At 46.9% G+C, this 25,889-nt stretch overlaps 3 protein-coding genes across 3 annotated transcripts in view; 2 read left to right on the forward strand and 1 right to left on the reverse strand.

The window, feature by feature from the left end:
- The window catches only part of LOC121001555, a 45,918-nt gene extending 20,579 nt beyond the window's left edge, over positions 1-25,339 (reverse strand). Inside the window, exons 1-5 of the mRNA XM_040432686.1 lie at positions 25,061-25,339; positions 24,231-24,458; positions 23,080-23,182; positions 22,513-22,992; positions 20,258-20,613 (exon numbers count right to left, since the gene is read on the reverse strand). Of these exons, the coding sequence (XP_040288620.1) occupies positions 20,258-20,613; positions 22,513-22,992; positions 23,080-23,182; positions 24,231-24,458; positions 25,061-25,339 (1,446 nt within the window). The remainder of the gene's footprint in view (positions 1-20,257; positions 20,614-22,512; positions 22,993-23,079; positions 23,183-24,230; positions 24,459-25,060) is intronic.
- LOC121000985 (histone H1B-like) lies at positions 18,005-18,769 on the forward strand. Its single transcript, XM_040431841.1, has one exon. The coding sequence runs from the start codon at positions 18,005-18,007 to the stop codon at positions 18,644-18,646; it is 642 nt and encodes a 213-aa protein (XP_040287775.1). The 3' UTR covers positions 18,647-18,769.
- LOC121000991 (histone H2B type 2-F) lies at positions 23,959-24,341 on the forward strand. The gene has a single exon (XM_040431846.1). The coding sequence runs from the start codon at positions 23,959-23,961 to the stop codon at positions 24,337-24,339; it is 381 nt and encodes a 126-aa protein (XP_040287780.1). The 3' UTR covers positions 24,340-24,341.
- Positions 25,340-25,889: the final 550 nt, after the last annotated feature.

Raw genomic sequence — 25,889 nt, forward strand, 5'->3', positions numbered from 1 at the left:
ACACTGGCAGCAGGCAAGCAACTGAAATTACACTAAAGTGTAAAAATTAAATGCCTTATTTATCGGCAAGCTACTGTGCCACCCGGTATGAATGGTTGGCACTGGCAGTGGGCACACTACAGTCAGTGGAAGAGGGCCTGACACACACTGGCAGCAGGCAAGCAACTGAATTTAGACTACTGTCTAAAAATTAAATGCCTTATTTATCGGCAAGCTACTGTGCCACCCGGTATCAGTGGTTGGCACTGGCAGTGGGCACACTACAGTCAGTAGAAGCGGGCCTGACACACACTGGCAGCAGGCAAGCAACTGAAATTACACTAAAGTGTAAAAATTAAATGCCTTATTTATCGACAAGCTACTGTGCCACCCGGTATCAGTGGTTGGCACTGGCAGTGGGCACACTACAGTCAGTGGAAGCGGGCCTGACACACACTGGCAGCAGGCAAGCAACTGAATTTAGACTACTGTCTAAAAATTAAATGCCTTATTTATCGGCAAGCTACTGTGCCACCCGGTATCAGTGGTTGGCACTGGCAGTGGGCACACTACAGTCAGTAGAAGCGGGCCTGACACACACTGGCAGCAGGCAAGCAACTGAAATTACACTAAAGTGTAAAAATTAAATGCCTTATTTATCGGCAAGCTACTGTGCCACCCGGTATCAGTGGTTGGCACTGGCAGTGGGCACACTACAGTCAGTGGAAGAGGGCCTGACACACTGACTGGCAGCAGGCAAGCAACTGAATTTAGACTACTGTCTAAAAATTAAATGCCTTATTTATCGGCAAGCTACTGTGCCACCCGGTATCAGTGGTTGGCACTGGCAGTGGGCACACTACAGTCAGTGGAAGCGGGCCTGACACACACTGGCAGCAGGCAAGCAACTGAAATTACACTAAAGTGTAAAAATTAAATGCCTTATTTATCGGCAAGCTACTGTGCCACCCGGTATCAGTGGTTGGCACTGGCAGTGGGCACACTACAGTCAGTAGAAGCGGGCCTGACACACACTGGCAGCAGGCAAGCAACTGAAATTACACTAAAGTGTAAAAATTAAATGCCTTATTTATCGGCAAGCTACTGTGCCACCCGGTATGAGTGGTTGGCACTGGCAGTGGGCACACTACAGTCAGTGGAAGAGGGCCTGACACACTGACTGGCAGCAGGCAAGCAACTGAATTTAGACTACTGTCTAAAAATTAAATGCCTTATTTATCGGCAAGCTACTGTGCCACCCGGTATCAGTGGTTGGCACTGGCAGTGGGCACACTACAGTCAGTGGAAGCGGGCCTGACACACACTGGCAGCAGGCAAGCAACTGAAATTACACTAAAGTGTAAAAATTAAATGCCTTATTTATCGGCAAGCTACTGTGCCACCCGGTATCAGTGGTTGGCACTGGCAGTGGGCACACTACAGTCAGTAGAAGCGGGCCTGACACACACTGGCAGCAGGCAAGCAACTGAAATTACACTAAAGTGTAAAAATTAAATGCCTTATTTATCGGCAAGCTACTGTGCCACCCGGTATGAGTGGTTGGCACTGGCAGTGGGCACACTACAGTCAGTGGAAGAGGGCCTGACACACTGACTGGCAGCAGGCAAGCAACTGAATTTAGACTACTGTCTAAAAATTAAATGCCTTATTTATCGGCAAGCTACTGTGCCACCCGGTATCAGTGGTTGGCACTGGCAGTGGGCACACTACAGTCAGTGGAAGCGGGCCTGACACACACTGGCAGCAGGCAAGCAACTGAATTTAGACTACTGTCTAAAAATTAAATGCCTTATTTATCGGCAAGCTACTGTGCCACCCGGTATCAGTGGTTGGCACTGGCAGTGGGCACACTACAGTCAGTTGAAGTCGGCCTGACACACACTAGCAGCAGGCAAGCAGCTGAAATTACACTAAAGTGTAAAAATTAAATGCCTTTTTTATGCAAAGTCCTGTGCCAGCCGGTATGAGTGGTGGGCACTGGCAGTGGGCACACTACAGTCAGTGGAAGTCAGCCTGACACACACTGGCAGGCAACTAACCTTAGATTAAAGTGTAAAAATTAAGTGCCTATTTTTTAAGCAAAGTCCTGTGCCACTCGGTATGACAGGGGTGGGCACTGGCAGTGGGCACACTACAGTCAGTTGAAGTCGGCCTGACACACACTAGCAGCAGGCAAGCAGCTGAAATTACATTAAAGTGTAAAAATTAAATGCCTTTTTTAAGCAAAGTCCTGTGCCAGCCGGTATGAGTGGTGGGCACTGGCAGTGGGCACACTACAGTCAGTGGAAGTCAGCCTGACACACACTGGCAGGCAACTAACCTTAGATTAAAGTGTAAAAATTAAGTGCCTATTTTTTAAGCAAAGTCCTGTGCCACTCGGTATGACAGGGGTGGGCACTGGCAGTGGGCACACTACAGTCAGTTGAAGTCGGCCTGACACACACTAGCAGCAGGCAAGCAGCTGAAATTACACTAAAGTGTAAAAATTAAATGCCTTTTTTAAGCAAAGTCCTGTGCCAGCCGGTATGAGTGGTGGGCACTGGCAGTGGGCACACTACAGTCAGTGGAAGTCAGCCTGACACACACTGGCAGGCAACTAACCTTAGATTAAAGTGTAAAAATTAAGTGCCTATTTTTTAAGCAAAGTCCTGTGCCACTCGGTATGACAGGGGTGGGCACTGGCAGTGGGCACACTACAGTCAGTTGAAGTCGGCCTGACACACACTAGCAGCAGGCAAGCAGCTGAAATTACACTAAAGTGTAAAAATTAAATGCCTTTTTTATGCAAAGTCCTGTGCCAGCCGGTATGAGTGGTGGGCACTGGCAGTGGGCACACTACAGTCAGTGGAAGTCAGCCTGACACACACTGGCAGGCAACTAACCTTAGATTAAAGTGTAAAAATTAAGTGCCTTTTTTTAAGCAAAGTCCTGTGCCACACGGAATGACAGGGGTGGGCACTGGCAGTGGGCACACTACAGTCTGTGGGCCTGCAGCTCCTCACACACAGGCAGGCCAGGCAACTGCAATATGTATATAAAGGAAAAAAAAAAAGCAGACTAATGTTGCAGCCCTAAAAAGGGCTTTTTGGGGTGCTGTCAGGACGCTGTCCTTACAGCAGAGATCAGATGAGTCTTTCAGGACTGGAGTGGACACTGAATTCACTAGCCTAGCTATCGATTTCCCAATTAAATCAGCAGCAGTTACAGTCTCCCTCCTCTCACTAAGACTGCAGCTTCAGAATGAATCTAAAATGGATGCTGTGCAGGAGGTGGGAGGGTCTGGGAGGGAGGGTATGCTGCTGATTGGCTGGAATGTGTCTGCTGACTGTGAGGTACAGGGTCAAAGTTTGCTCAATGATGATGTATAGGGGGCGGACCGAACATCGCATGTGTTCGCCCGGCAGAGGCGAACGCGAACAAGCTATGTTCGCCGGGAACTGTTCGCCGTCGGATAGTTCGGGCCATCTCTATTCCTCACCTTCGGGCTTGGCGTACTCCGCCTTTCATGGAGACTGTCGTACTGTGTCCCACCATAGTGCTTGGTAATCGTCATCCAGCCAGGTTTCCTGCCATACCAGTGTCTCAAGCTCTGACACCCACTCCGTCAATGGTTGCTCTCCCAGTAGAGGTAGTCGCAGCGCCAATCACATTCACAATCTCTGCTCCTCACTGGGAAGACTCTCACCCCTCCGACGCTGCACGTCCTCCAGGGCCTGGTGCCATACGCCTTTCCGCTCTGCATCCCTGTAATCCAGGTGATCTTCCTCATGGAATGCTGTGCAGGAACCAACGGCATCCATATTGCTGTAGCCAGGGGCGCTGTATGGATACTAGCGTTGCCCTCAATATACTCCACGAACTGTGTCTCCGAGCTGCTTCTCCTCACACTAGGACGCCATCCCACTGCTTGCCACCAATGTAATGGAACGCCTAGCACCCCGACCGGGTACCTCCGTCGATAGATGCTCCTAGTGCTTCCAGAGGACTCCAAGCACTCCACTTAACACCATCAGCGCTGCAGACCCCACGAACCGCCGAAGCTTGGTGGAGGTCTCACCGTCTCCTACCCACCCTGGACCTATGACAAGGCTCCAGGCTCCAGTGGGTGAACCTCTCCTAAATCCAGAGACAGGAACCAGGAGCAAGCTCTTACAAGAGCTTATACTCAGGGGAGTATTATGATATAGCAATCCCCAAGAGTGTAGTTATCCCATCCCCCAAACATGAGCCAAGACTTCATGAAGGTATAAAACAGGAACTGACTGTACTTCACGTACAGCCTCTTTTATTCACAAACCAAAAACATAGTACTGCCCACAGGGTTTTGAAATACAACCAATCAATATGTTACAACACATCCCCACAATGCATCATGGTTTCCTCCTCTCTGTCCTGGAGACAACCGGGGAGTAATCCAATTATCTCTCAGGACAAAGGGAAATCGCCAATACACATGTGGAACAACAGGACAGGAATCACCACCCAAACACACAAAATCCTCCCTTCTGTCTGTGATATAATTATGGATTAACATAACTATCACAGACAGTAAAAATACAGTTTTTAAACATACACTGTAACACTGTAACTTTAAAACCATACATTCCATCTCCATAAAAATTACATATTTAAACTCAGCATACATCAAACATAAACACTTCCAAAAATCACACAAATCCCTCCAGCGGATCAAAAGTTAAGTAAAAGTCCTTTATGACCGACCGCAAGCACAATTTCCTGCCCAAAACAGTTCCATAGATTTGGGCTGTGCGGTCGGTCAATTTCATGCAGAAAAACGACTAAGTCCCATCTTCGAACGGGACTTAGTCTCTGGAGCTGAAAGTTCCGTATGGAAGAAGGTAAGGGTCAGCGGTGTTCGTGTATTTGCGCATCCGATTTTAGTTCCACAGAATCTTTAGTATACACTGCTGACCGGGTTCGGTCGGCATAGTTCTGTTACACTGTTCTTGAAGGGTAATATGTCCCGGGGCCATAGTCGTAGGGCAGGGATGGCCAACCTGAGGCTCTCCAGCTGTTGCAAAACTATAACTCCCAGCATGCCCAGTCTGCCTACAGCTATCAACCTACAGCAGGGCATGGTGGGAGTTGTAGTTTTGCAACAGCTGGAAAGCCTCAGGTTGGCCATCCCTGTCGTAGGGCAAGAGGCTGGTAAACAGGCCTCTCCAAAACCCAGTGGCGAGGTTGGTTTCGCCACAGTGTATATGTCAGTTTTTTATTATTTCATTAAAACTTCCACCTGTCCTAACCAGTCCACAGGGGCAGAATGCCCCATCTGTGCCACTGTTAGGACTAAGGGAAAACAAATTATCGTTAGAAATTAACGATTTTATATACACAGCTGAGATGGTTATGCAGTTTTATTACTGAATGTTATTATCACTTTAGAACACGATTGGGTGAATATGTAAGGGGGGGATGTGACCTTTCTGGGGGACAACCCCTCAACCAATCCGGATTGAATGTTACACCTATATAAGTATTGAGCTTCACTTGTAAACCACATGTAGCTGAGAAAGACCTGGGTGTCCAGACGTTGCTGTATCCTTTCAGTGTGATTAACCCCCTCAGCCCCTATGGCTTAAACCCCCTTAATGACCAGGCCACTTTTTACAGTTCTGACCTACACCACTTTAACCGTTTATTGCTCGGTCATGCAACTTACCACCCAAATGAATTTTACCTCCTTTTCTTCTCACTAATAGAGCTTTCATTTGGTGGCATTTCGTTGCTGCTGACATTTTTACTTTTTTTGTTATTAATCGAAATTTAACAATTTTTTTGTAAAAAAATGAAATTTTTCACTTTCAGTTGTAAAATTTAGCAAAAAAACGAGATCCATATATAAATTTTTCTCTAAATTTATTGTTCTACATGTCTTTGATAAAAAAAAAATGTTTGGGTAAAAAAAAAATGGTTTGGGTAAAAGTTATAGCGTTTAAAAAATATGGTACTAAAATGTGAATTTCCGCTTTTTGAAGCAGCTCTGACTTTCTGAGCACCTGTCATGTTTCCTGAGGTTCTACAATGGCCAGACAGTACAAACACCCCACAAATGACCCCATTTCGGAAAGTAGACACCCTAAGGTATTCGCTGATGGGCATAGTGAGTTCATAAAACTTTTTATTTTTTGTCACAAGTTAGCGGAAAATGATGATTTATTTTTTTATTTTCTTACAAAGTCTCATATTCCACTAACTTGTGACAAAAAATAAAAACTTTCATGAACTCACTATGCCCATCATGAAATACCTTGGGGTGTCTTCTTTCCAAAATGGGGTCACTTGTGGGGTAGTTATACTGCCCTGGCATTCTAGGGGCCATAATGTGTGAGAAGTAGTTTGAAATCAAAATCTGTAAAAAAAATGGCCGTTGAAATCCGAAAGGTGCTCTTTGGAATGTGGGCCCCTTTGCCCACCTAGGCTGCAAAAAAGTGTCACACATGTGGTATCTCCGTACTCAGGAGAAGTTGGGCAATGTGTTTTGGGGTGTCATTTTACATATACCCATGCTGGGTGAGAGAAATATCTTGGCAAAAGACAACTTTTCCCATTTTTTTATACAAAGTTGGCATTTGACCGCGATATTTATCTCACCCAGCATGGGTATGTGTAAAATGACACCCCAAAACACATTGCCCAACTTCTCCTGAGTACGGCGATACCACATGTGTGACACTTTTTTGCAGCCTAGGTGGGCAAAGGGGCCCACATTCCAAAGAGCACCTTTAGGATTTCACCGGCCATTTTTTACAGATTCTGATTTCAAACTACTTACCACACATTAGGGCCCCTAGAATGCCAGGGCAGTATAACTACCCCACAAGTGACCCCATTTTGGAAAGAAGACACCCCAAGGTATTCCGTGAGGGGCATGGCGAGTTCCTAGAATTTTTTATTTTTTGTCACAAGTTTGTAAGAAAAAAAAAAAACAACAACATCATTTTCCGCTAACTTGTGACAAAAAATAAAAAATTCTAGGAACTCGCCATGCCCCTCACGGAATACCTTGGGGTGTCTTCTTTCCAAAATGGGGTCACTTGTGGGGTAGTTATACTGCCCTGCCATTCTAGGGGCCCTAATGTGTGGTAAGTAGGTAAATGACCTGTGAAATCCTAAAGGTGCTCTTTGGAATATGGGCCCCTTTGCGCACCTAGGCTGCAAAAAAGTGTCACACATCTGGTATCGCCGTATTCAGGAGAAGTTGGGCAATGTGTTTTGGGGTGTCATTTTACATATACCCATGCTGGGTGAGAGAAATATCTCGGCAAAAGACAACTTTTCCCATTTTTTATACAAAGTTGGCATTTGACCAAGATATTTATCTCACCCAGCATGGGTATATGTAAAATGACACCCCAAAACACATTGCCCAACTTCTCCTGAGTACGGCGATACCAGATGTGTGACACTTTTTTGCAGCCTAGATGCGCAAAGGGGCCCACATTCCTTTTATGAGGGCATTTTTAGACATTTGGATCCCAGACTTCTTCTCACACTTTAGGGCCCCTAAAATGCCTGGGCAATATAAATACCCCACATGTGACCCCATTTTGGAAAGAAGACACCCCAAGGTATTCAATGAGGGGCATGGCGAGTTCATAGAATTTTTTTTTTTTTTGGCACAAGTTAGCGGAAATTGATTTTTTATTTTTTTTTCTCACAAAGTCTCCCTTTCCGCTAACTTGGGACAAAAAATGATGATTACACTTACCGCTAATCGGATTTTCCTGACCCCACGACAGCACCACTGAGAGATGGCTCCGCCTCCAAGGACAGGAAACCTGTAGCATAAAAAAGGTGGAGCCACTCTCCCACCTCAGTGGGTTTACAGAGTATGAGAGGGACTTCCCTTTTGGTTAATACCATATCTAAATACTTTTTTTTTTTTTTTGCATATCACCACGTGAAATCTTAACACCAACCACCACCTTAGGGAGGGAATTAGACGGGTGCTGTCGTGGGGTCAGGAAAATCCGATTACCGGTAAGTGTAATTATCATTTTTCCTCTCCCCCACGACAGCACCACTGAGAGAGATTTCATAGAATCTAAGGGTGGGTACCAACTTCTAACACCTTTGTACCGAAAAGGAGGTCAGAGATAGAGTCGAGTTGTAATCTATAGTGCCTATAGAAGGTAGATGGAGAAGCCCAGGTGGCAGCTCTACAGATCTGGTCAATTGATACACTGGACCTTTCTGCCCAGGAGGTAGATACCGCTCTGGTAGAGTGAGCTTTCAAGGATAGCGGAGGAGAAACCCCAGAATAAGAGTATGCTAAAGAAATTAGCTCTCGGATCCACCTAGCGATGGTACTCTTAGAGGCAGCATTACCTCTCCTAGCCCCCGCATGCAGGATCAACAAAGATGAGGATTTTCTCCAGTCCCTGGTTTTTTCTAGGTACTGGATCAGGCACCTTCTTACATCCAGGAGATGCCATTTCTCTCTCCAGGGACAGGAAACCTCACTGAGGTGGGAGAGTGGCTCCACCTTTTTTATGCTACAGGTTTCCTGTCCTTGGAGGCGGAGCCATCTCTCAGTGGTGCTGTCGTGGGGGAGGGGAAAATTTCAATCTTTCATGGACTCAATATGCCCCTCACGGAATACCTTGGGGTGTCTTCTTTCCGAAATGGGGTCACATGTGGGGTATTTATACTGCCCTGGTATTCTAGGGGCCCTAAAGCGTGAGAAGAAGTCTGGAATATAAATGTCTAAAAAATTTTACGCATTTGGATTCCGTGAGGGGTATGGTGAGTTCATGTGAGATTTTATTTTTTGACACAAGTTAGTGGAATATGAGACTTTGTAAGAAAAAAATATATATTTCCGCTAACTTGGGCCAAAAAATGTCTGAATGGAGCCTTACAGGGGGGTGATCAATGACAGCGGGGTGATCAATGACAGGGGGTTGATCAATGACAGCGGGGTGATCAATGACAGGGGGGGTGATCAGGGAGTCTATATGGGGTGATCAATGACTGTGGTGATCACCCCATATAGACTCCCTGATCACCCCCCTGTCATTGATCACCCCCCTGTCATTGATCACCCCCCTGTAAGGCTCCATTCAGATGTCCGTATGTGTTTTGCGGATCCGATCCATGTATCCGTAAAAAACATATGGACATCTGAATGTGGCCTTACAGGGGGGGTGATCAATGAAAGGGGGGTGATCAGGGGGTCTATATGGGGTGATCACCCCCGTCATTGATCACCCCCCTGTAAGGCTCCATTCAGACGTCCGTATGTTTTTTACGGATCCGATCCATGTATCAGTGGATCCGTAAAAATCATACGGACATCTGAATGGAGCCTTACAAGGGGGTGATCAATGACAGGGGGGTGATCAGGGAGTCTATATGGGGTGATCAGGGGTGAATAAGGGGTTAATAAGTGACAGGGGGGGTGTAGTGTAGTGGTGTTTGGTGCTACATATTACTGAGCTGCCTGTGTCCTCTGGTGGTCGATCCAAACAAAAGGGACCACCAGAGGACCAGGTAGCAGGTATATTAGACGCTGTTAGGGGTTAACCTGTTAGGGGTTAAAAAAAATCACATCTCCAGCCTGCCAGTGAACGATCGCCGCTGGCAGGCTAGAGATCCACTCGCTTACCTTCCGATCCTGTGTGCGCGCGTTCACAGGAAATCTCGCGAGATGACGCATATATGCGTGACTGTGCACAGCGCCGCCGCCTCCGAAACGCGATCCTGCGTTAGGCGGTCCGGAGGTGGTTAAACGCTAAGCTTTGATTCAAGAACAAGAGGGCCGCGACTTTTCTGACGTTTTTTCTACGTTTGAGGGGCCCCTGAGGCCGGGAGCTGACGCCACGAGCAGCACCGCCATACCACGGACTATGTGTTCCAGGAAGTGGTGCTGTCCTATTCCATTTATTATGTGGAGCCCTCGGGAAGCACTAGGAGCATCCATCAACGGAGGAACCCAGTCAGGTACTATACTATGCTGTACTGTACTATAATATACTGTACTGTACTATACTATGCTGCACTATACTATGCTGTACTGTACTATACTATACTGTGCTGTACTATAATATACTGTACTATACTATACTGTGCTGTACTATACTGTGCTGTACTATACTGTACTATGCTGTACTATACTGTGCTATAATATACTGTACTATACTATACTGTGCTGTACTATACTGTACTGTACTATACTATGCTGCACTATACTATGCTGTACTATACTATGCTGTACTGTGCTGTACTATACTATACTGTGCTGTACTATAATATACTGTACTATACTATACTGTGCTGTACTATACTGTGCTGTACTATACTGTGCTATACTATACTATACTGTGCTGTACTATACTGTGCTGTACTATAATATACTGTACTATACTATACTGTGCTGTACTATACTGTGCTATAATATACTGTACTATACTATACTATACTGTGCTGTACTATACTGTGCTGTACTATAATATACTGTACTATACTATACTGTGCTGTACTATAATATACTGCACAATACTGTGCTGTACTATACTATGCTGCACTATACTGTACTATACTATGCTGCACAATACTGTGCTGTACTATACTATGCTGTACTATACTATGCTGTACTGTACTATAATATACTGTGCTGTACTATACTATGCTGTACTATACTATGCTGTACTGTACTATAATATACTGTGCTGTACTATACTGTGCTGTACTATACTGTGCTGTACTATACTATAATATACTGTACTATACTGTGCTGTACTATACTATGCTGTGCTGTATTATACTATGCTGCACTATACTATGCTGTACTGTACTGTGCTGTACTATAATATACTGTACTATACTGTGCTGTACTAAAATGTACTATAATATACTGTACTATACTATGCTGCACAATACTGTGCTGTACTATACTATGCTGCACTATACTGTGCTATACTATACTATGCTGTGCTGTACTATACTATGCTGTACTATAATATACTGTGCTGTACTAGACTATGCTGTAATGTACTATACTATGCTGTACTGTGCTGTACTATACTATACTGTACTATACTATGCTGTGCTATACTGTGCTGTACTATACTATACTGTGCTGTACTATAATATACTGTGCTATACTATACTGTGCTGTACTATAATGTACTATAATATACTGTACTATACTATGCTGCACAATACTGTGCTGAACTATACTATGCTGCACTATACTGTACTATACTATGCTGCACAATACTGTGCTGTACTGTACTATGCTGTACTATAATATACTGTGCTGTACTATACTGTGCTGTACTATACTATGCTGCACTATACTATGCTGTACTATACTATGCTGTACTATACTATGCTGTACTGTGCTGTACTATACTATACTGTGCTGTACTATAATATACTGTACTATAATATACTGTACTATACTATACTGTGCTGTACTATAATATACTGTACTATACTATGCTGCACAATACTGTGCTGCACTATACTATGCTGCACTATACTGTGCTATACTATACTATGCTGTGCTGTACTATACTATGCTGTACTATAATATACTGTGCTGTACTAGACTATGCTGTGCTGTACTATACTATGCTGCACAATACTGTGCTGTACTGTACTATGCTGTACTGTACTATAATATACTGTGCTGTACTATACTGTGCTGTACTATAATATACTGTACTATACTATACCGTGCTGTACTATGCTGCACTATACTATGCTGTACTGTACTGTACTATACTATACTGTGCTGTACTATAATATACTGTACTATACTATACTGTGCTGTACTATAATATACTGTACTATACTATGCTGTACTGTGCTGTACTATACTATACTGTGCTGTACTATAATATACTGTACTATAATATACTGTACTATACTATACTGTGCTGTACTATAATATACTGTACTATACTATGCTGCACAATACTGTGCTGCACTATACTATGCTGCACTATACTATGCTGTGCTGTACTATACTATGCTGTACTATAATATACTGTGCTGTACTAGACTATGCTGTGCTGTACTATACTATGCTGCACAATACTGTGCTGTACTGTACTATGCTGTACTGTACTATAATATACTGTGCTGTACTATACTGTGCTGTACTATACTATGCTGCACTATACTATGCTGTACTGTACTGTGCTGTACTATACTATACTGTGCTGTACTATAATATACTGTACTATACTATACTGTGCTGTACTATAATATACTGTGCTGTACTAAAATGTACTATAATATACTGTACTATACTATGCTGCACAATACTGTGCTGTACTATACTATGCTGCACTATACTGTGCTATACTATACTATGCTGTGCTGTACTATACTATGCTGTACTATAATATACTGTGCTGTACTAGACTATGCTGTGCTGTACTATACTATGCTGTACTGTGCTGTACTATACTATACTGTACTATACTATAATATACTGTGCTATACTATACTGTGCTGTACTATAATGTACTATAATATACTGTACTATACTATGCTGCACAATACTGTGCTGAACTATACTATGCTGCACTATACTGTACTATACTATGCTGCACAATACTGTGCTGTACTGTACTATGCTGTACTGTACTATAATATACTGTGCTGTACTATACTGTGCTGTACTATACTATGCTGCACTATACTATGCTGTACTATACTATGCTGTACTATACTATGCTGTACTGTGCTGTACTATACTATACTGTGCTGTACTATAATATACTGTACTATAATATACTGTACTATACTATACTGTGCTGTACTATAATATACTGTACTATACTATGCTGCACAATACTGTGCTGCACTATACTATGCTGCACTATACTGTGCTATACTATACTATGCTGTGCTGTACTATACTATGCTGTACTATAATATACTGTGCTGTACTAGACTATGCTGTGCTGTACTATACTATGCTGCACAATACTGTGCTGTACTGTACTATGCTGTACTGTACTATAATATACTGTGCTGTACTATACTGTGCTGTACTATACTATACTGTGCTGTACTATAATATACTGTACTATACTATACCGTGCTGTACTATACTGTGCTGTACTATACTATGCTGCACTATACTATGCTGCACTATACTATGCTGTACTGTACTGTGCTGTACTATACTGTGCTGTGCTATAATATACTGTACTATACTATACTGTGCTGTACTATAATATACTGTACTATACTATGCTGCACAATACTGTGCTGCACTATACTATGCTGCACTATACTGTGCTATACTATACTATGCTGTGCTGTACTATACTATGCTGTACTATAATATACTGTGCTGTACTAGACTATGCTGTACTATACTATGCTGCACAATACTGTGCTGTACTGTACTATGCTGTACTGTACTATAATATACTGTGCTGTACTATACTGTGCTGTACTATACTATGCTGCACTATACTATGCTGTACTGTGCTGTACTATACTATACTGTGCTGTACTATAATATACTGTACTATACTATACTGTGCTGTACTATAATATACTGTACTATACTATGCTGCACAATACTGTGCTGCACTATACTATGCTGCACTATACTGTGCTATATGAAACACAGAGAGGAAATGCACCAAACAGAAATGCTACTGACTATACTGGGAAGTCATACATGCAGGTATTAAAAGCTGAGACTTTCGCCAATATGTTCCAGTCAGGAAGATATCGGAGCCCATCAATGCACCACGTCACGGTCACTCAGCATGGCAAAGGGTCCTAGCCGCTACTCTAACTATGGTGTGAACATGGTCTGGGGGTGATATAATTCAGCACACAGCCAAGCCTCCACACAAAGGCCCAGCATGAATACTGTGGTAGTACAATGTGAATGAGGCCAGGCCGTGAGCCACACCTATGCCAGACCATGTGATGGAAGTTACCAGGTGCAACAGAGTGTCCATACTGTGCTATACTATACTATGCTGTGCTGTACTATACTATGCTGTACTATAATATACTGTGCTGTACTAGACTATGCTGTGCTGTACTATACTGTGCTGTACTATACTATGCTGTACTGTGCTGTACTATACTATACTGTACTATACTATGCTGTGCTGTACTATACTATACTGTGCTGTACTATAATATACTGTACTATACTATGCTGTACTATACTATGCTGTGCTGTACTATACTATAATATACTGTACTATACTGTACTATGCTGTGCTGTACTATACTATAATATACTGTACTATACTATGCTGCACTATACTATGCTGTACTATACTATACTATACTATGCTGTACTGTACTATACTATACTATACTGTACTATACTGTACTATACTATGCTGCACTATACTATGCTGTACTATAATATACTGTACTATACTATACTGTGCTGTACTATACTGTGCTGTACTATACTGTGCTATACTATACTGTGCTGTACTATACTGTGCTGTACTATAATGTACTATAATATACTGTACTATACTATGCTGTGCTATAATATATTGTACTATACTGTACTATAATATACTGTACTATACTGTGCTGTACTATAATATACTGTACTATAATATACTGTGCTGTACTAGACTATGCTGTGCTGTACTATACTGTGCTGTACTATACTATGCTGTACTGTGCTGTACTATACTATACTGTACTATACTATGCTGTGCTGTACTATACTATACTGTGCTGTACTATAATATACTGTACTATACTATGCTGTACTATACTATGCTGTGCTGTACTATACTATAATATACTGTACTATACTATGCTGTGCTATAATATATTGTACTATACTGTACTATAATATACTGTACTATACTGTGCTGTACTATAATATACTGTACTATACTATGCTGTACTGTGCTGTACTATACTATGCTGTGCTGCACTATACTATGCTGTACTATACTATGCTGTACTGTGCTGTACTATACTATACTGTACTATACTATGCTGTGCTGTACTATACTGTGCTGTACTATACTGTACTATACTGTGCTGTACTATACTATACTGTACTATGCTGTACTATACTATGCTGTACTATACTATGCTGCACTATACTATGCTGTACTATACTATGCTGTACTATACTATGCTGTACTATACTATGCTGTACTATACTATGCTGTACTGTGCTGTACTATACTGTACTATACTATGCTGTACTATACTATGCTGTACTATACTATGCTGTACTATACTATGCTGTACTATACTGTACTATACTATACTATACTATGCTGTACTATACTATGCTGTACTATACTATACTATACTGTGCTGTACTATACTGTACTATACTATGCTGCACTATACTATGCTGTACTATAATATACTGTGCTGTACTATACTGTGCTGTACTATACTGTGCTGTACTATACTGTGCTGTACTATAATGTACTATAATATACTGTACTATACTATGCTGTGCTATAATATATTGTACTATACTGTACTATAATATACTGTACTATACTGTGCTGTACTATAATATACTGTACTATACTATGCTGTACTGTGCTGTACTATACTATGCTGTGCTGTACTATAATATACTGTACTATACTATGCTATAATATATTGTACTATACTATACTGTACTGTACTATAATATACTGTACTATACTGTGCCGTACTATAATATACTGTACTATACTATGCTGTACTATATTGTGCTATAATATACTGTACTATACTATACTGTACTATACTATGCTGTGCTATAATATATTGTACTATACTGTTCTATAATATACTGTACTATACTATGCTGTGCTGCACTATACTATACTGTACTATACTATGCTGTGCTGCACTATACTATACTGTACTATTATATACTGTACTATACTATGTTGTACTATATTTTAATATAATATACTGTACTATACTGTGCTATAATATACTATACTGCACTATACTATGCTGTGCTGCACTATACTGTACTATCCTATACTGTACTATAATATACTGCACTATACTATGCTGTGCTGCACTATACTGTACTATCCTATACTGTACTATAATATACTGCACTATACTATGCTGCACTATACTGTGCTGTACTATACTATACTGTGCTGTACTATACTGTACTATAATATACTGTACTATACTATGCTGCACAATACTGTGCTGTACTATACTGTACTATAATATACTGTACTATACTATGCTGCACTATACTGTGCTATACTATACTATGCTGTGCTGTACTATACTGTACTATAATATACTGTACTATACTATGCTGCACAATACTGTGCTGTACTATACTATGCTGCACTATACTGTGCTATACTATAATATACTGTGCTGTACTAGACTATGCTGTACTATACTATGCTGTGCTGTACTATACTATACTGTGCTGTACTATAATATACTGTACTATACTATGCTGTACAATACTATGCTGTACTGTGCTGTACTATACTGTACTATGCTGTGCTGTACTATACTCTACTGTGCTGTACTATAATGTACTATAATATACTGTACTATACTATGCTGCACTATACTATGCTGTGCTATAATATACTGTACTATACTATACCGTGCTGTACTATACTATACTGTGCTGTACTATACTGTGCTGTACTATACTGTGCTGTACTATACTGTACTATACTATAATGTACTATAATATACTGTACTATACTATGCTGTGCTATAATATATTGTACTATACTGTACTATAATATACTGTACTATACTATGCTGTACTATATTGTGCTATAATATACTGTACTATACTATACTGTGCTGTACTATGCTGTGCTATAATATACTGTACTATACTATGCTGTGCTGCACTATACTATACTGTACTATACTATGTTGTACTATATTGTAATATAATATACTGTACTATACTGTGCTATAATATACTATACTGTACTATACTGCACTATACTGTACTATCCTATACTGTACTATAATATACTGCACTATACTATGCTGTGCTGTACTATACTATACTGTACTATACTATACTGTACTATACTATAATATACTGTACTGTGCTGTACTATACTGTAATATACTGTACTATTATATACTATACTATAATATACTGTACTATACTTTGCACCTCCGTAATCTCAGTACAATACGGCAATGGAGGGGATTATAGGGGCAGTTTTCTCTACTTTTCTTACTCCCCAGAATGTTTCCGGGGGTCAGTAAAGCGGGGTCCACACTTCTGGGGGGCGGGGCCATACTCTGCCCCATTGTACCGGAACCCCCACTGCTGCAGCCAGGAGCCCAGGAGAGAAGTCCTCTGTCATCTGCGGAGCCCTGACCACAAGACGCATCTCTGCTCCCTGAGAGCCCTGTACACACATGAGGCGGCATCACTGCGGCGGGGAATGTGCGGGGACACGGAGCACTGGAGCCGGCAGGGAGCGGAGGCCGCCGCCTGTGTTACCCTCCCGGGCTCTCCGCGGCTCCAGCTCCTCCCCGCAGCGTCCAAGCAGCTTCCTGCGGCCCCACCTTGTGGGAAAGAGCCCTGGGATGGGGACGGGGGCCGGGAAGAGAGGGAACGAGCCCCCGCAGCGGAGCCATCGGGCCGGATCCAGCCGGATGTGCAGAACGGCAGGCAGAGCGGGAGGACTGTGGCGGAGATCCCGGGGCCTGCTCCCGCCTCCTCCGCCACAGACGGCGACACACGGTGAGGGGGGATGTCCGGGAGGAGGAAGGCGCGGAGAAGGCGGCCTCTCCTGTCCGGTTCTAGCCGCTAAAGGGCTCTTCTCCCGGGCAGGGAAGCACAAGGGGAGAGCGGAGCTGCAGCCGGGCTGAGAGGGGTGAAGGCGGGGCCTGCGTCCAGTGTCAGCCAATAGACGCGCAGGAGGGCGGAGCTCGGCAGCCAATCACTGCGCAGCGCTCTACATATAAGAGGCGGTCCCGGCTCCGGCCTCAGTGTATTCTCCAGGAGAAGTCTTTGTGTTTTCTCCCCACGTCTCACACGATGGCAGAGACCGCGCCAGCAGCCGCCGCTCCTCCTCCCGCCGAAGCGGCCGCCAAGTCCAAGAAGCAGCCGAGGAAATCCGCCGCGGCAGGGGCCGCCAAGAAAAGCAAGAAGCCGTCCGGTCCCAGCGTGTCCGAGCTCCTGGTCACAGCCGTGTCCGCCTCCAAGGAGCGCAGCGGGGTGTCTCTGGCCGCCCTGAAGAAGGCTCTGGCTGCCGGAGGATGCGATGTAGAGAAGAACAATAGCCGCATCAAGGTGGCCATCAGGGCTCTGGTCACCAAAGGGACCCTCACCCAGGTGAAGGGCAGCGGCGCCTCCGGCTCCTTCAAGCTCAACAAGAAGCAGCAGGAGACCAAGGACAAGGCGGCCAAGAAGAAGAAGCCGGCGGCCAAGAAGCCTGCAGCTACTGCGGCCAAGAAACCCGCTAAATCCCCGAAGAAGCCCAAGAAGGCTCCGGCCAAGAGCCCGAAAAAGGCTAAGAAACCAGCCGCGGCCAAGAAAGCAGCCAAGAGCCCCAAGAAGCCGAAGGCTGCCCCCAAGAAGCTGGCCAAGAGTCCGGCTAAGAAGGCGGCCAAACCCAAGGCTGCCAAGAGTCCGGCTAAGAAAGCGGCGAAAGCCAAGAAGAGCGCGGCCAAGAAGTAACCGGCGCCGCCCGCACCTCTCCCCCAAAGGCTCTTCTCAGAGCCACCACCTCCTCCTCAGACGAGCTCCACTCCGCCCTTCTGCCCTCGTTCTCCGCTCACAGCGGGCGGGGGCTCCGGCTCCTCTGCGGGCAGGAATAGGGGGCGGGTTAACCCTGTCAGCGCCGCTCTCTTCAGTCTACCAGGGCCTCGCTGCTCGGCTGATAACCGCCCCTCACTGCGCCCCGCCCTCTGCTGGTAGTGATGCCGCCGCTCAGTGTACTGTGCCCGCAGGGGGGTCGTGCGCTCTATCCCTGGACACCAGCGCAGCGATGGAGCCGCTCTTCTCTGCACAGTGAATACGGGACTGTTCTCCCCTTCTCCGGTGGGAGAAGGCGGCCACTGACGGGTTAATACTGAGCAGGCTATGGGGGCGGGGCTATAGAACTAGTACCTTGACTTTTGAAATTCCCGCTCAATTACTGTCCGGATAGAATTCAGCGGCCGTGGAGAAGCTCCGCCCTCGGCTCAGCTGAATGGATGATGTGAGCCCCTACCCTCCTGCTCCGCCCCCCCTGAATGAATGTAAATGAGCTCCACCCCCCCGGCTTTGCTGAACAGATGGTTGTGAGCTCCGCCCCCCGCTCCTGCTGTCTCCTCCCCCTTGCCCTTCTCAGAGCCCCCACCTTCTCTAGGACGGAGCTGCCGCATTGTGTGAATACATGGAAGCCTCATGTCCGAGGCGGTGTTATTCCCTCATTATAGAACACTGATCGGGAGGATGAGGGGAGTAGTGATCGTATACTCGGGAGGATGAGGGGAGTAGTGATCAGCCAGAGAGAAGGATGGGGGGAGTAGTGATCGTATACTCGGGAGGATGAGGGGAGTAGTGATCGGCCAGAGAGAAGGATGGGGGGAGTAGTGATCAGACAGTGAGGAGGATGGGGGGGGAGTAGTGATCAGACAGTGAGGAGGATGGGGGGGGAGTAGTGATCAGACAGTGAGGAGGATGGGGGAGTAGGGATCGGGCACTTTAGGAGGAGGTAGTGAAGGACGAGCGGCTGGATAGGTACACAGAGCCGGGCACTCGGTGCTATGGGGGCGGGGATAGGATTGGAGCTCAGGACATGGCGGAGAATGCGGGGACGTCTGTGACAGAGACGGAAGGGAAGAGCAGGAAGTCCGGGCAGACATTGCTGCTGTAGAGGGTTTGTCCGCTGAATTCTGACCGGACTGTAATTGAGCGGGAGTTTCAAAAGCCAGAGATCAGCCAATCACTGTAAAGCACTTGTCCTATAGCTCCGCCCCCAGCAGCGCTGAGTGGAGATGGCGGGGGGCAGGGAGGATGGAGGCGGTTATCGGTCACGTTCAGCGAGTCCCTGATAGACGGGGGGAGATACAGAGAGCGCTTTTAGAATAAAGGAACTGCTCTTACTAATTAGAGCGCTGAAAGGGTTAACCCGCCTCCTGTGAGCAGAGGTGGAGGATGAAGGGCGGAGTGGAGCTCGTCTCTGGAGGAGGTGGTGGCTCTGAGAAGAGCCTTTGTTGGGTGCGGGGCGCAGATCTAAGCCCTCTCCCCTCGGATCCTGCGGGCCAGCTGGATATCCTTGGGCATGATGGTGACCCGCTTGGCGTGGATGGCGCAGAGGTTGGTGTCCTCGAAGAGCCCGACCAGGTAAGCCTCGCTGGCCTCCTGCAGGGCCATGACGGCCGAGCTCTGGAAGCGAAGGTCGGTCTTGAAGTCCTGGGCGATCTCTCTCACCAGGCGCTGGAAGGGCAGCTTCCGGATGAGCAGCTCGGTGGACTTCTGGTAGCGCCGGATTTCCCGGAGAGCGACGGTCCCGGGCCGGTAGCGGTGAGGCTTCTTGACTCCGCCAGTGGCGGGGGCGCTCTTCCTGGCGGCCTTAGTGGCCAGCTGCTTGCGGGGAGCTTTCCCGCCGGTGGACTTACGGGCTGTCTGCTTGGTTCTGGCCATGGCTCTGCAGAGATCTGTACACAGCAAGAGAGTGAGGCGAGGAACGGACCGTGCAGATCATTTATACTCCCGGCCTCGTCCTCATTGGCTCATGTAAACCACACCCCTACATCCCTATTGGTTTATTCGTACAGTGACGTGCCCGAAAAAAACTTCCGTTACCAATCATCGTTCACAAGAGGCGGAGCCCAAGCGGAAGAAGAGGGTGGAGCTACAGAATAAGTATGTTACAGTGATTGGCGGATCTCTGGCTTTTGAAATTCCCGCTCAGCGGCCGTGGAGGAGCAGTCCATTACACACAGGGGACGAACCCGCTAAAACAGCAATGTCTGCCCGTTCTCGCAGCAGGTCAGGAGCGGCAAGTGCCCCTGTGTGTAATGGACTGCTCCTCCACGGCCGCTGAATTCTGACCCGACTGTAATTGAGCGGGAATTTCAAAATTATATTACAGCCTCTACATTACATTATAGCCTCCACATTATTTTACAGCCTAAATATTACCAGCCTCCATGTTATATTACACCAGCCTCCATGTTATATTACAGCCTCCGTATTAACGGCCTCTACATTAGTCTCCAAGTTAAATTACCGGCCTCCACATTATATTACAGACTCCATATTACCGGCCTCTACATTACATCAGGGCCTAAACATTACATCACAGCCTCCACATTATATGACAGCCTCCATATTACTAGCCTCTACATTACAGCCTCCATACTACCAGCCAACATTACATTATATTATATTACAGCCTCCATATTATATCACAGCCTTAATATTACCGTCCTCTACATTACATCACAGCCTAAACATTGTTACAGCCTCCATATATTCAGTCTCCAGATTACATCACAGCCTCCATATAACTAGCCTCTACATTACATTACAGCCTCCATATTAGCGGCCTCTACATTACATCACAGCTTAAACATTGTTACAGCCTCCATATTAATTGACAGCCTGCGTATTACCAGCCTCCATTTTGTATTATCAATCTCAACATTATATTACAGCCTTCATATTTACAGCCTCCACATTACATTATAGCCTCCACATTATATTACCACTACTTTCCTTATCCTCCCCAGTGCTCAATCATCACTACCCTCATTAATAGCAGATCACTACTGCCCTCATTCTCCTCACTGGCTGACCACTACTCCCCTCATCATCCTCAATACCATATAACTACTTCACTCATTCTCCTTATTGCCCGATCACTACTCCCCTCATCATCCTCAATACCATATGACTACTCCCCTCATACTTAGTGCCCGATCACTACTCCCCTCATCCTCCTCAATACCATATAACTACTTCACTCATTCTCCTTATTGCCCAATCACTACTCCCCTCATCATCCTCAATACCATATAACTACTTCCCCCATCCTCCTTATTGCCCAATCACTACTCCCCTCATCATCCTCAGTACCATATAACTACTCCCCTCATCCTTAGTGCCCGATCACTACTCCCCTCATCCTCCTCTCTGGCAGATCACTGCTCCCCTTATACACTTCAGCTTAGCTCTGCTCCCGCTATGAATGGCTGCGGATCAGCGAGCTGTGCGGCTGCTCAGTGCAGGGCGGGAGGACGAGGCTCCGCTCCTACGGGCACATAACGGCTGAGGGGGTCCAGAGCTCTGCTCCTATTGGCTGGGAAAGCTCAGGATCTCGTCGCTCATTTGAATTTCCCGCCTATAGTCCCCAACTGCAAATGAGCTGCTGATCTACAGGAGGAGCCGGTCATGTGACCTGTACTCGCGTCATAAGCCACGCCCCGCGCCTCTCATTGGCTTCTCCACGAGTCTTGTCTCCGTTGGAGGCTTCTAATCCACCCAATGAGCGGCGCTGGGGGCGGAGCAGCAGCCTATAAAAGGCGGCAGGAGGCGGCTCCTCCGGATCACACACATCAGAGTCTTCCTCACTGTTCTGTGCTGTAGAGAACGATGTCTGGACGCGGCAAACAAGGAGGCAAAGTCCGGGCTAAGGCCAAGACCCGCTCCTCCCGGGCAGGGCTCCAGTTCCCGGTCGGCCGAGTGCACAGGCTCCTCCGCAAGGGCAACTACGCCCAGAGGGTGGGCGCCGGCGCTCCCGTCTACTTGGCCGCTGTGCTCGAGTATCTCACCGCCGAGATCCTGGAGCTGGCCGGCAATGCCGCCCGCGACAACAAGAAGACCCGCATCATCCCCCGCCACCTGCAGCTGGCCGTGCGCAACGACGAGGAGCTCAACAAGCTGCTGGGCGGCGTCACCATCGCCCAGGGAGGCGTCCTGCCCAACATCCAGGCCGTGCTGCTGCCCAAGAAGACCGAGAGCACCAAGTCGGCCAAGAGCAAGTGAGCCCGGCTCTGCTGCTGCTGCTGTGCCCCCCGGAACCAAAGGCTCTTCTAAGAGCCCCCCACATGCTCTGTACGACTGAGCTGGCGATGCCGCTGATCTGCGCTGTGGAGGAGGCGTCACTCAGGGGCACTTACCGCTCCTGACCTGCTGCGAGTACGGGCAGACATTGCTGCTGTAGAGGGTTCGTCCCCTGTGTGGAATGGACTGCTCCTCCACGGCCGCTGGATTCTGACCGGACTGTAATTGAGCGGGAATTTCAAAAGCCAGAGATCAGCCAATCACTGTAAAGCACTTGTCCTATAGCTCCGCCCCCTTCTCCAGCTCTCTGCGCTGGTGTCCGGGGATAGAGCGCACGGCGGGGCTCACATCCATCCATTAGCAGATCACTACTGCCCTCATCCTCCTCACTGGCTGACCACTACTCCCCTAATCATCCTCAGTACCATATAACTACTTCACTCATTCTTCTCATTGCCCAACTGCTCTCTGGCCGATCATTCCTCCCCCATCCTCAGTGTCTGATCACTACTCCCCTCATCCTCCCGATCAGTGGTCTATAATGAGGGAATAATCCGCCTCGGACATGAGGCTTCCATGTGTTCACACAATGCGGCAGCTCCGTCCTAGAGAAAGTGGGGCCTCTGAGAAGAGCAGGAGCGGGGGGCGGAGCAGCAGGAGGGGCGGGTCTCACATCCATCCATCCATTCAGATGAGCCGGGGGCGGAGCTTGTCCACGGCCGCTGAATGGATGGATGTGAGCCCCGCCTCTCCTGTTGCTCCGTCCCCCGGCTCTGCTGAATGGATGTATGTGAGCCCCGCCCCTCTATTTGCTCCGCCCCCGGCTCAGCTGAATGGATGTGAGGCTGCCAATTAGGAGAAGTGGAGACACCACGTGACCCTCTCCTCCAGTAGATCGGCGCGCAGTCAGCAGCAGCAGCTCATTTGCATGGCCCGTGTATAAATACCGCCGCGGTGGCAGGAGGAGAACAGACGAGATCTTGTCCTCAGTCAGAATGCCCGATCCCGCCAAGTCCGCCCCAGCGCCCAAGAAGGGCTCCAAGAAAGCCGTCACCAAGGTCCAGAAGAAGGACGGCAAGAAGCGGAGGAAGAGCAGGAAGGAGAGCTATGCCATCTACGTCTACAAGGTGCTGAAGCAGGTCCACCCCGACACCGGCATCTCCTCCAAGGCCATGGGCATCATGAACTCCTTCGTCAACGACATCTTCGAGCGCATCGCAGGGGAAGCCTCCCGCCTGGCTCACTACAACAAGCGCTCCACCATCACCTCCCGGGAGATCCAGACCGCCGTGCGCCTGCTGCTGCCCGGAGAGCTGGCCAAGCACGCCGTCTCCGAGGGCACCAAGGCCGTCACCAAGTACACCAGCGCCAAGTGAGCGCCGCCCCCCGCTCTCCGGACCCAAAGGCTCTTCTCAGAGCCCCCACCCTGTCTCCAGCGGAGCTGCTCCCGGGTCTCCCCGTTGTTCTCAGTGGCTGCGGTTTTCCTCCCTGTCAGCTAGATGAGATGCGGTAACGCTATCGGAAGTTACAGTACAAGCTCCCCTCATCCTCCTCCTCCATGCCCGATCACTACTCCCATCATCCTTCTCAGTGTGGCGCTCCCTGGAGAGAGGCTGTGCGGCCGCTCAGTGCAGGACAGGAGGACGAGGCTCCTACGGGCACATAACGGCTGCGGGGTCCAGAGCTCTGCTATTGGCTGGGAGAGCTCAGCATCTCGTCCCTCGTTTGAATTTCCCGCCTATAGTTGAGCTGCTGATTTTCAGGTGGAGCCGGTCATGTGACCTGTACCAGCGCCGCTCATTGGCGGGACGGATTAACCCCTCAGTCTCCGAGCACAGCTCGTCTCGTAGCTGCGGTGGAGAACACCCGGGGCTCGGGATTTACAGATTATTGGGGGGTTTCTGTAATGTAGACCTCAGGCTGTACTGAGCACAGGGCGCCGCTGATCTCCTGATGTGCGGGCGGTGTTAACCCCTCAGTGGAATTGTAGCTCCTCCCCGGGAAGATGTGGGCGGCTCTGAGAAGAGCCTTTGTGCTGTGAGGACGGGGGCGGCGGCGGCAGCATTAACCCCCGAAGCCGTAGAGAGTGCGGCCCTGGCGCTTGAGCGCGTAGACCACGTCCATGGCGGTGACGGTCTTCCTCTTGGCGTGCTCGGTGTAGGTGACGGCGTCCCGGATGACGTTCTCCAGGAAGACTTTCAGCACCCCGCGAGTCTCCTCATAGATGAGGCCGGAGATGCGCTTGACGCCTCCCCTGCGAGCTAGGCGGCGGATGGCAGGCTTGGTGATGCCCTGGATGTTATCACGGAGCACCTTCCTGTGCCGCTTGGCGCCGCCTTTCCCGAGCCCTTTCCCTCCTTTACCGCGACCAGACATCTTCTAGGTGTGAGGAGCAGAGAGCAGTGACTGCTCAGCCCAGAGCCCTCCTTTATATGGAGCATGGGCGGACCTGAAAGAGAACTGGGGGCGGGGCTGTTCCTGAACTCCAGGCCCCGCCCTCCACCTCTGATTGGCTGAACTCAGAAGTGCTGGTGGTTTTCATTTTCCAGCCTCCATGTTACCAGCCTGTAAATTACATCATATCCTTCGCATTAAAATAAAGTCTCTATATTATATTATCAACCTCCACATTATATTACAGCCTCCATACTACCAGCCTCCACATTCCATTATAGCCTCTACATTACATTACAGCCTCCATACTATCAGCCTCTACATTACATTACAGCCTCCACATTCTAGTACAGCCTCTGCATTATAGCCTCCACATTATATTACAGCCTCCATACTACCAGCCTCCACATTCCATTATAGCCTCTACATTACATTACAGCCTCCATACTATCAGCCTCTACATTACATTACAGCCTCCACATTCTAGTACAGCCTCTGCATTATAGCCTCCACATTATATTACAGCCTCCAT

Source organism: Bufo bufo, chromosome 5, assembly GCF_905171765.1.
Source record: "Bufo bufo chromosome 5, aBufBuf1.1, whole genome shotgun sequence".
Classification (NCBI taxonomy): Eukaryota; Metazoa; Chordata; class Amphibia; order Anura; family Bufonidae; genus Bufo; species Bufo bufo.

Bases quoted from the DNA above. Each gene is read 5' to 3' on its own strand.
- LOC121000991 (XM_040431846.1), top strand. From the start codon at position 23,959: ATGCCCGATCCCGCCAAGTCCGCCCCAGCGCCCAAGAAGGGCTCCAAG.
- LOC121000985 (XM_040431841.1), top strand. From the start codon at position 18,005: ATGGCAGAGACCGCGCCAGCAGCCGCCGCTCCTCCTCCCGCCGAAGCG.